The 12570-nt window shown below is 44.3% G+C and overlaps 1 protein-coding gene across 2 annotated transcripts in view; it reads left to right on the forward strand.

Moving 5' to 3' along the window:
- Nucleotides 1–12570, forward strand: part of LOC142804275 (uncharacterized) — a 324814-nt gene that overhangs the window by 90321 nt on the left and 221923 nt on the right. For both annotated transcript variants that reach the window (XM_075891025.1, XM_075891026.1), the window contains exon 4: nucleotides 12496–12562. In XM_075891025.1, the coding sequence (XP_075747140.1) occupies nucleotides 12496–12562 (67 nt within the window). The remainder of the gene's footprint in view (nucleotides 1–12495; nucleotides 12563–12570) is intronic.

Below are 12570 nucleotides of genomic sequence, written 5' to 3' on the forward strand. Positions count from 1 at the left end.
GCTAATCATTATTAGTGCAATGTTTTGGCCACATACACCAACAAGAATTTAGCCGAGAAGGGTTATGTTTGCAGTTTTTATACTGCATTACTGCTCTTTTAATAAATATCTGAGCAACTATAATTACTCCATAGAAGGTATATTTTGCAAAAAAGTACCTTTGCACCCCTCAAGTCGAAAAAATTTAGGAGAAAAAAATCACAAATTTCCCAAAATCATCAACTTTGTCCACATTGGGGCCAATCGGCACCATGTGATGGTCTAATTAAAGATAACATTTATATACAACTGGAAAACAATTAGGCAGTTCTTTTGATATTCCAAGTTTTTTCATTGCAATTTTTGTTTCATGAAAGAAATTATTTTTGAAGTTTCCAATAGGCGGCTATCTTCCCATTCGGTTATAAGGCAGCTTCCCTCTTGTTCGCCGTGGCCCCGGCAATCCTCAACACAGACAGAGCGTTTGCTCTCTGCCTGAGTATGAATCAATGACATGCCTCACACGCGGGTGATATTGCATGCGCCCTTTGTGCGACTGAGATGGATCGGCTTGCTTCCCTTTTGCTTCAGCCGCGTTCGTAGTGCTCACTCGCGTTCATTTACCCGCGGCTAGAGCACAACTTCCGGGGGGCTGTTATCAATTTGGACTTTATATGAGGCGTTACGGCAACGCCGATGTCGGTAACACGTCGAGAGTATTCATATCACAGTAAAACGATTAAAAGCGAACTATGAAAAAAAACGAATGTTAGTTACACGCACCTAGGCTCTCTGTCAACATATCGTGCCCCCGAAAAAAGTGGCCTGGTAGTGGCATTTCGGCTAGAAATTAATTAATCAGAGCAGCCAACATCTAGACTTTTCCATAAGGTCCACTGAAAAAGGACATTGTATCCATACCTACAATAACAGCACTACGTCTGCTGGCCTCCGAGGCTATTTCCTCCTTCTTCCTAAGAACTGAGAGACATTCTTGAGATTTACGTCAATCTTTACCGTGCCTCTAACGGTCAGTTTTTACAGTTCAGCCCACCTGAAAAGCAGAATTGTGTGTATTTTCTTCTTCCTAAAAAAATTCAGGCATCAAATATTTTGATTTTTATGCTTACATACGCAATATTTCGTTTCTTCTTGCTCGCACCAAACTAACAGGTGATTGTTGGCTTATTTTTTGTGGGTTGCCTTAGATCACATCCATCTTGCACGTTTAGCCACAAAGCTTGTTCGCGTAGCTGAAGATGTGTTACTGCAATCGTAGTGACTCGCTATGCGGTTAGTCATACCTATGTAGAAAACAGCGTTCATCTTAACTGCTGACTGAGCACTGTAGATTTCGTCCCTCGATATTGCGGAAGTATTTTATGTCCTACTCATTCGCGTTCCGCGTATGACAGCCGCAGCAGTTCTGTCTAGTCGGAACTGCTATTAAACTTAGGGCCATACTTCTTGTGCTACGGTTGCTGTGAAAAGTGTAGATAATCAGTTAGAAGTAATCTAATAATCGTTAAATGGTACTTTAGATCATAACTGGCCCATGAGTGGTGATATTTTCACCATCGACAATAGAAATCAGAATCTAAAAACACCGAGAACGGGCATTTCAGCGGATGACTTCTGCTGGAGACGTGCAGCTTTCTACGGTACCAGCCGCAACAACTCACTGCTAGAGTCAGTTGGTCCTGATTATCAGACTGATACTACTCTCATACTGCTTGCGAATTATCAGTTCTATCGGTGCCGTTTATGGAATACATTGACGAAAGTCGATCAAACGTCAAAGAAAGTGCACCCACGCCAGGAGGGGCATCTATGGGAGGGCTGGAGTCTTTTTTCTCGAAATTCTTTCACGCCCCCTTTGCGCCCCTCCCCAAGATAGCGAGCTTAATTAAAACACGACGCATACGTTCTGTGCCTTCCTGCCCCTTTGCAGGAACACAATTGTCGTTGGTGTTCAAAGCAAAATCCTGGTGGCGCCCCTTACCCTTTCGCTCGACATAATAATGCTTTAGCATACGCGCATTCATTGCCTCACTAAAGCTGAAGCTATATATGTGTAGCACATAGATCAGAATACCATCATGTTCGCTAAATTTTACGCTTGTCTCGTGATTCAATATGAAGTCTTACAGAAAGTGCGCCGATCGCGCCTAGTTTCTTCCAATGTGCCGCTAACGTTATTATTGTGCGGCATAGACTGTGCAGCGTAACCAATGCCACCCAGCGCGCTTTAAGACACTGGTGGGCGCTGTACACTGTACGGCCTGGCTAGTGTCGCCCAGTGCGCTGAAACGCACTGGGCCACACTGGCCACGCCATACAGTGTGTCCCACAGCTTTGCAGCGCGCTGCAGTACACTGAGACACACTGTACAGCGTTTCCAGTGTCGTCCAGTACGCTGAAGCGCACTAGGAGACACTGCAAACGCTGTTTTTTTAGGGGAGTACGATAACCTAGTTCAAATTTTGGGCTAGTGGTTTTACAAAGCCACATAGCCAGCCGAATGGCAGTTAAGCACGACTGGAGGGGTCGGCTCCAGCGTTGTCACAACACTTTCCAAAACATGGAAAGCTCCATAGGGTATTGTGGCACATGGGCGGGCTTGTCGGAGGTCAGACATAGCGAACGCTCCACTAGCACCAGTTTCCTAGTAATTACAAAAAAAAAAGACCGCATGCTCCTGGAAAAATGTCTGCAGCTTCTGAACTTGATCAGCAGTGACGTGCGTGGATAGATAGACGTTCCAGCGTAACTGTGTGGAATGCAAGTTCAACACCACTGGCAGCTTTTTTACTTGCTCCTCTTCAGAGAAACTCCCATGGGTCTCTGCAACAACTGATACCTGTCCCGGTTTTTTCGGCATGTTTGTGCGAAAGATCTTGTTCTTTCTGCAACCTTCGATAACATATACAACGTCATTGTTTTGGGCAATGACCCTTTCCACTGCATTAAAAGCTTGTTAGAGTCGGTCGGCAGCAAAGTTAAAACCTTCTTGCCTGAGCATTACTTCCTTGGGCGACTTTTCCTGACATAGTAGGTCTTTTGTTTCGCCCGAGCCTTCTCCAGCTGTTCGTGGGCTATTTTGAAAGTCTCGTCTAGGTGATTGCGCAGATCGAAGATTTAGGTGTACGTCATCCGCGTTTCAGATTCAAGCACCTCATTCATCCACAGTTCCACAGCACTTTCAACACGGTAAGTAGTCCTCTAATGTGGCGGCCGTAAATGAGTTGGTACGGAGAGAATCTGAGGCTTGCCTGTGGGACTTCCCTATACGTGACTGAGAGCCGTGGGGCGAGGTACTTATCGCAATAGCGAGGCCTCTCTTGGCACATTCTCTTCAGCATTGTCTTGGAGGTGTCATTAAACTTCTCTAGGAGACCATTCGCCATCGCGTGATAGGGCTTCGTCTTCAGTAACTTCACAGAGAGAAGGCGACTAACATCTTTCATCAGTTCTGAGGTAAAACTTGCCCCTTGGTCGGTAACCATTTTCTTTAGCAAGCCGATACGAGAGAAAATCTCAATAAGTGCTTCCACATAGTGAATTGCATCGATTGCGGGCACTGCTACAGCGTCAGGATACCGAGTAGCAAAATTGAATAATGTTAGGACATATCGGTTCCCACAGCCTGATCTTGTGGGAAAGGGGCCGATTAGAAAACCGCAATCCCTTCAAGAGGTGTCCAGATAAGAGGCATGTTGCCTAGTGGTGCAACTCCCATTTTCCCTTGCGGAGTGGTTCTTTGGCATTTCTTTCGGCATTCCCTTTTTGAGTGGTTCTTTGACTTGAGGTCTCCGGTCAGGTCAGGCCAATAAAATTCTTCGAGAACGCGGTCAGTAGTTCTCTTGATGCCCTGGTGTCCCGTTATAATACTTGCATGAGCAATGTTTAGGATGCCTTCTCGGAAAGGTTTCGGAGTGACGACTTGTCTAAACGATCTGCCTGTCGCATGGCGGTCGCGACGATAAAGCAATCCTTTAACTTCAATAAAATTGTAGTAGAGGCCCTTTCCTAATTTGAACTCTTTATTGACTTTGGCAAAAGTGGGTTTCAGGGTCGGATCGACTGGTCGAAACAGCTGAAAATTCTTGGTGCTAACTGTTTCCCAGTTTCGCCATCTGCTGCTCATGCTTTCCTGAACTTCTGATGATCTTGAGTCGTAAATTGAAATCGCTGCAGTAGCGGTTTCTTTACCTTCTGCTGATGACGGTTAAAGCGTGTCCCGTTAGGCAAAATTTCGTCCGGTCTTTCCTCGATCGAAACGCTGAAGGTACGCATGCATATCATCGCGTTTTTTTTTTCAAACAAATACAGTAAGTTCTGTGAATTCACAGAGAAGCAGGTGCAAGGCGTAGGCAAAACATCACTTGCTGCTACAGGCACATTCTTGGCTCCTTCCTGAAGTTTTAGCGACTTCGCGCTGCCTCTTGTGAGCTTTTTTGGTGGCCTCTCCATCAAAAGCTTTCTCATCTCATAGCCTATAGCTTGCTGGGCATCAATACACTTGTGAAGTTCTGCACCTACGAAGCCTAGAAGGAGCGCTACAACGGTGAGTTATCTAGTTCCATGGTGCACTCTGACATACGTGTCTGCACTCGAGCGCAACTGTCTTCTTTCACTGGTTTAACGACCGAATTCTGGCTGGCTTGCCAGTTTATTATGATATGTTGGGGCAAGAACGGTCCAGAAAGAAGTCAACAGTACACCAGTACACAAACACACGTCACAGATATAATTTACACTTCGCACCTGTACATATATACACACTAGGGTTAACATGCACGCTGATAAGTTACGGAAATAAAGAGAACGTCCGGCATACAGTTAAGGTTGGCGACGTTTGTTGCCTGGGCCGTCGTTGTAGTCTTGTCGAAACCTTGTGGTGGCGAAGTTCCATTGATGCGGTGCCGACGCATGCGGTAACAACTCTGTTCGCTCAAGCTGCGGTCGGCTAACCAGAGTCGACGACAGATGTGCTGTGGAGGAATGTAGTTGTGCCCTTGAGCACCAGCAGTGCAGCCCGAAGATCCAAGCTAGCCCCCTAGACCGGCGCAGCAAGGCCAGATTTCAGGAACCCTGACTCAGGAAGAGGCAGGCCGGCACAGGAACTATGCGCCAGCTTTCCTGGACCAGTCGTCCAGCGGTAGAGCGGGTCGAACGCCACGTCGGCTGTCTTAGGCCTGTCAGCTAGCGGACGCCGAACAACCAGTTGGTAAAAAGGTAGCGACGTGGCCGGGGTGAAACCTATGGGCTAGAAGCCCAACGAGGTAGACCTGCCTCGAACGCTGCACCTCGAACTGCCGAATCTAAATCACAAACCAGCGCGCATAACATACGCGCATAAATCACATCCCCTTCGCCACCACAACACACGATGATAAAAATGAACACGCGGAATACGAGTCAGTCACTACCACAGCTGTCGAATGAGTCACTCGAAGTTTACAAAGAGCTAGTATAACGGCCGTTAATTCTACTTCAAATACTGGTGTATAATCTGGGAGGCGTAATGAAAATGACAAGAATAATTAGAGAGAAAAAATGCCTACCTGCCTTTTTGCCACTCAGGGATGCATACGTTGCAATTACTATATTAGAACCTAATTGAGACAGGTGTTATTCTAATGAACCAATCAAATATTTATAAGGCAAGTGTTTAGCATTCATTGAGAAGATATCGTCAAATTCTATTTGCACTTGGCCGATTGGTTTGTCAGATGATGTGATCTCGAATATATTAGCATTTGAAGCATCCAGAAGTGTTTGAACAAATACCACTTGGGGTTTATATACATGGGATCAATGCTCCTTGATAAAGATAGCGGGTTCGGCAAAAAACATAAACTGTCGCCTTCCTAAAGTGGATTCAGAAAATTTTAAATAGGTTTTAACTGTTAATTTACGGAATCTGCTAGCAAGAGTGGGTATCCGATGTTCTTGATACAAAACATTGTTAGCTGTGAATTTTGGCACACCTAAACGACTTCGAAGAGCTTCCCGTTCCAAGAAAATCAAGGGGTTTATTTTGAATGCTAGTTCACGAGAGAATAGTACACATTAAAATTCAAGAATCGGACGAACGTACATGCGATAAATCATGATCAGCGTATCTCTGCGAAGACTGGAATGGAAGTGGCCAAGCCTACCTATCATCCCAGCAGCGCGTGTACCCTTACATTTTATATGTTCAATGGGATCGCGCCAGCTCGGTTTTTGATCGTACACAACACTCAGATATTTATTATGGTTAAATTGGGGAATTATTTCTTGATGGCACTGAAGAATATAGTAACTGGTACGTCCAATGAAAAACTATTATAGCACTTTTAGTTACGATCAGTTTCACATGAATTTTCTGAAACCAGGTTTCCAATTTTGCCTAATAAAACCGTAAAGTCGAATGTTGTAAATGAATATCGCAGTCAGATGCAGAAAACGCTACATCATCTGCATATACAAATACTTGTACCTTATCACTCAGTGGTATTGAACTTAACAGAATGGTAAATAGCACTGGCGATAAAACAGAGCCTGGAGAACCACCTCTTGTTTAGCTATACTTCGCTGTGGAAACACAACGTTCGGAGCAATACAAGTTCTTGTCTTTTAAAAATTAGTAAATCTAATTTGTTTTCTACTGCGGGAAGGTTAGGTCTTTTAGGGCATTGATAAAGATAGCATGTTCAACACTATCATATGCCTTGGCTAAATCAAGGCTTACTAGGGCCGCATATTGTCGCCTGTGGCGAGCAAGCTTTATACGAGCCTCTAAATTAACGTGCGCCCACCACGTAGAGTAACCTGGTCTAAATCCAATTGGGCACGCACTGAGTATTGCATTATCTGTTATGAACTTCATAATTCTAATGTAAAGTATTTTTTCTAATACCCTAACTACCTATGTGGTTAAAGCGATGTGATGTGATGTTAAGGCCGTGGCTCACGAGCTTTCACCGTCTTCGTCTTCGATATCACAGTACACATACGCGAATAAATCACATCTTCGCCACCACACGGCCAACACTCGAAGTCTGAGTTTCGGTTACAGAAACGCACTGTGGCACTGCACGACACTTTCAGTTCTGGTTTCTCTCCCGCGCATTGCATATTATCACATGCAGGATTCCCCTGTCATGTGGCAACGTCTACGCAGGGAAAACTGGTCGGTGCGTCGGTATGAGTGAGCACGTGAATAATGGGACATGTGTGTGCATCTTTGTGCGCTTGCAAAGCTTCTGCATGCTCTCTGAGTTTTCATGATGTCATGAGCATGAGTAGAAGAAAATACATGAAAGCATGTGAATATTTAGAAGCTTTCTTTGTCAACAAATGTGGTAGTGACTGCGTTAGTTAGACGTGTGTTGTCTTGTTTGCCTTATAACGTTCTCTTTTTTTCCACTGTTGGTCTTTGATTTCTGCCTAGCGCCCCCTGTAGTCTGCCGGATGTATCCCTCACGCCTGCGTGGTTGCAAAATATATTGCGTGTCTTCCAATTTTTTTCAATAAATTCGTTAGTAGCGCTTGCGGTGTGTACTTCTTCGTGTACGCCGGGTCGTTTTTTGTGCTTTTTTATGAATTTAAAATATTTTAACTCTTTTGCGACCATGGACGAGCATATTCGTCAGGAGATTTCACAAAATAACTTTGTCATACTTGTCATGCACAAAAGTTAGTCTCCCACAAAACCAATGACAACTGTTACTTCTCATACTTCCGTTTTTGACGCTAGATATCCGCACTTATTCTGGAAAGGTCAGTCGTGCTCCGGCTTTTTTTTTATTTGGCTCTATTTTTGTGGCCATGTTCTGAAGCCCTCTTTGAGTTACCTTTTTTTGTGGGTTATGAATTAATGGGACATCGAAAAACTGAAAGAATGATAGTAAAGATAGTGAAGATGTAATCTCAGTGATTCAGATGATCACGACGACACGTTGAAGTACTGAACTGCTTGCACACCTGACACTGACACTTATTGCAAACTGAAATTTGCACACTGACACTTATCCACAAACAAAGGCCGGGCTGGCCACAAAACCGACAGCACAGTAAGCTCTGGGCTGTATTATTATTAACGTCGGCGTTAGTTGCCGAGCCCTTCGTTATACTCCACACATCTACACCAACTTCTCGATGTAGTATCAATCTTGGATCAGAGTCTGCGCTAAGTATGACCTCTGTACATGCTTATACCGGTCTCGTTCGCGAGCACCAAGCTCCCGTTCTCTTCATTTTTTATTAAATACCTGACGTCTCATCTGAGACAGTCTCGTGGGACGAACCCTTACTCGATGCTCCACCAATGGAGCAAACAAATGCCCTTTCCTCATAGATGGGTCTCCGCCTCTGCGTTCCCACACTTTGCTATCATCCGAGAATCGGCTAAGAGGAACTCCGTCATGTCATCGGCGTACAGCCTAAATGATACTTTCGTGCGACAACAAGCCTGTCTAGACGGCTTGCATATCAGTCGGCTGTCTGGCGTTAGTAGACATGATTTTGGTGTACAGCCACACGTATCGTTACAGCAAGGCGCCACATTATATTGTCGGGGGCCATGTAGCAACAGTGACCACTTATTTCTCAGTCTGGCTCACCGTGAGAGCGCTACCGCCGTCTGGGTGACTCCTCAGCACAAGGTGTGGTGAACAAAGGCTCACGGGGTTTAACGACAAAGACGCGTTCCGAGCAGAACGGCTTTGTCCACGTATGGGCAGCCTCTTTTCATTAACTTTCCTTCTCGTCGGGCGCCGTCTACCGACCGGCCATCCTTCGCGTGCCCCGAACATATAGTTGATACGTACTGTTTTATTCAGAAAAAGAAGAATTACATATTGCCACAATACTTTCAAGTTGTGTTCAGGTTCTGCTGCACTGTCAGTAGTTCTCAGCACGAATCGCGCCTGCAGAGCTTGAGAAGCTTCCGGGCTGTAGTAGATCATTTTCTTAAGATTACGCCCACTTCGCGGACATTACAGATAATTTTGGAACCTACGTGGCCAATGGCGAAAAGGCTAGAATATTCAACCGCACGTGTGTAAATACGGATGCACTTCACCGCCGGTCAGTCGACCGACAACCGGTGCTCTGTTCGCAGCTATCGGTGCCGCTTTGTTACTGTAATCTGACTTTCGTTTACCGGCCGCAAGTTCGGCCCAGTAAACAGTTTTCATCTGAACATTTAGCCTGCCACCTTCGTCCACGTCACGACCCCGTGACGATAATGAGCAAAAGAAAAAGGAGGTGACCCTAAAGCTTCGCCTTTCAGGGTTGTACACGATAGTAATACTCTGTTCGTAGTGCGTACTTGAAGCACTTAGTGCATGAAACCTTCTATAACTTGCTATTCACTCACAACGTGACCTTAAGGGCACAAACGTAGTTGCATGTGGGTTGTGTGTAAGGGTTACAAGCATAAAACCAGGAAGTCATTATGATGATCCCGTGTTCTGACACCCGTTGGCAATGGGCACTTGTACAATGTACTTTACCATATTAACACAGCGCATGACTACGGGGACAGAAGAGAAGAAGAGAAAAACCACAGCGTATTGTGTCCGCGTTGTTGTGCGCTGTGTTGAAAATATGTTCAACTACTGCCAGTAGCTGGCCCAGTTTTAAGTCCGTCTACTTGTACCATGCATTATTACTCCATTATTATATGTTGTATTGTGCAGCTTGTATGCTCGAGGCATGTGTTTGAAATGCATGTTACTTTCACTGCATTTCCAAGCAGAGCAAGTTATTTTTTGTGTGTTCACAAACTGGCACGTGGCCGTTCGGCGGAACATCAGCTTGCCACGCAAACGACCCTGGTTTGATGCTCGCTTGGACGCCGGATGTTTTATTCAATCGCATCGTTCTCAATATTTTAGTCATGCCGAAGATGATTTCTTGCTCACAACCAACGACTTCCATGCCATATTTTATGGAAACGAGCTCTTTAAAGCGTTCACGTCAAAATATATTCGTAAATATTGACAAGTTCTTCTTCTTTTGTTTCTGTTGCGAAAGGATTGAAAGAATATTTTATTTTGTTAGAAGCGTCGTTTATCTAAATGAATTCGGCATACGCCGTGAGAATGTACCTTTCCCATGCAATTGTATATTGTTAATTTGTTGCAGAGCAGTGACCACTTCCGCGTGTTCACAAGAAAAGTGGGGCGTTGAGAAGAGAGAGTGGAAGGTCGTGAGGCGCCCTCATTAGAGTTTTCGCGTCTTAGACTAATCTCCTTCTTTCCTCCGAACGATGACGTCCTTGGGACTTGCCGCCTGAACCATTACGTGCTTGAGTTGCGTGTAGCCAACTCCGCGACAGAAGGAAAGCTTGCTTGCGCACGCTGTGTTTACATTCCACTCTTTCGCACGTGCGCTTCGGCCTTGTGGCTATAGTCTCTTCATTTTTCAGTTCCTCATTTTTTTAACGCTCAGCTGTGTGTTTGTGATTCTAAGATGTTTGAGTGTAGTCAAAGAATGACAAAATCGGAAGAGAACAGAAGGGTTACGGGTGAGTGGTGATACGCATCTGAAATGATCTAATTTATTATCAGAATAACGCAAGAGCAAAACAAAATTTACTGTGCAACAGCTGGCGTTCCCAGTTTGTTGCTGCATCCAAAGATGTGACGTTAAAAGCAGTGATTACGCCGGAGCTTTCGTTTCGCAGAATGCATTGACTGCGGACTCAACCAACAAGACTGGAATGTGAGGGTCTCTTTGCCGTATCTATCCATGTCCTTATCCAGCTTGCATTCGGTGCACGTATTTGCGTGAGTGGTTGTTTGCGCGCATGTGCGTGTGTGTCTCAGTTTAAAGTTCGAAGTTTATTCAGTATTCAAAACATAAGCAGCATATAGACATTTTGCTACAAGAAAAGGTCCGACAGTGAAAACACTATGGGGGGACCTTATTATGATGGTAAAAAGGAAATACTACTTAACATCACAATGGATGCAGCATATTAGTCATAGTACAGAGTAAAAAATTCGGAAAAATGTCCATTCTAACAATTATACTGTGTAAAACAAAACTCTCGGGAGAATGTTGTCCAGAGATATAATAAAAAGCAGATAATAATGACAACGACATACTTATAGTTGTATTGAAAGATCATTCAATAAATGGTGCTACTCATTAAACAGTAATTTTCGAAGCTCATCTTTGAACGACGAAGCAGAAAATGCACACCTAATATCATATGGCGAAGAATTCTAGAGTTCCATTAAAACAAAGCTAGTCATGGCGAACAATAGGTTGTGCGCACCTTGGGAACTATAAAGTTCTTGTTTGAGATAAATAGGGTTATGTTCGAATTAAAAGGCCTTGGATGAGAACAAGTTTTAGAAGGGTGTAGTTCTAACCACTTCATAAGTTAATGTGTAGACATCAAGTTTGTTCAGGTTGTCAATTTTCACTATGTTTAGTTCTCGGTACGAATCAGTAACATGGGAGCGTAGGCAACTCTAGGTGATAATGCGAATGGCCTGATTTTGTGCATGTTGGAGGGAAGAAAAACGACAATGATATGTTTGGCCCCATGAAGCTATGGAAAATGATCCCTGTTAAAGGACACCTGATATCAAAAGTTTTGTCTGAGTTTTTTTTAATTAATTTGTAGCGTTGCGTCTGGTAAGGCGCAAACTATACCGTAGATGCTCGAACACATCGTATGATTATTACTATCGGCGTTAATTCAGAAAGATTTTGTGTCAGTTCAAAACGCCCGCCTAAATAGAATAAGAAAATAGCACCTCAGAGTGGAGCAGCGGCGGAAACTACTTGGGCTCAAGCTTTAGTGACACTGAAAAAAAACTGTTTTAAACTAGGGGGATCCGCAGGCGGTGAAGAATAAAAAGGCGTGAGGGCTGTGAGCATATTTCCCTCATAAAAAGAAAAGCATTCCTGGTGTAAACAGCCCAAACCACCGCAAGAGCACTCCGACAAATGAGTGAGAGGGGTGACGAAAAATAGTCCTCGCCAGTTGGTAGTTGGGGTATTGAGCACGCCCCGCAGGTATTCTTGACCTCTGCAACGTCACAGGGGGGATCTCCTGTCAACATGTAACCACAGAAAATATCAATTATTCCTTGATATCTTTTTGACATCTTCAGGTTTAATGATGACAAGAATAAATTGAGGAAGGCCAGTCCAGTCTTTCGTTGTTCGTATAAAAAGGGGTGCTTAGAATTTAGGGGTCCGGTACGTGGCAGTGTGACGTGAAGTGCTTTACCAGCGATATTGCACTTCCATGCAGTACGAGGGTCTCTTCTTTTGAATGATGACAGTGCGAGCAACGAAAAAAAAATAAAGTATGGGGAAGGGAACGGGACATGTTGAGACGTTAGAGCGTCTTTACACTTTCAAGCACACACAGCTTGTAGAAGAGAAATCATACCACTCATTCTCATTTCTTGTTCTAGATCTTCGCGTATTTCGACTGCGTATCTTGACCATCTCATATCAACAACATGAACGAATGTGCTGAGTGCAATTTCTGTGCAGCCGAGCCAGAGGAGGAGTACACAGTCGAAGAGGATGACGACGTGAGCTACGTGGAGTCGGATGAAAAGTACGTCA

The sequence above is a fragment of the Rhipicephalus microplus genome, chromosome 3 (genome assembly GCF_043290135.1).
Source record: "Rhipicephalus microplus isolate Deutch F79 chromosome 3, USDA_Rmic, whole genome shotgun sequence".
Lineage (NCBI taxonomy): Eukaryota > Metazoa > Arthropoda > Arachnida > Ixodida > Ixodidae > Rhipicephalus > Rhipicephalus microplus.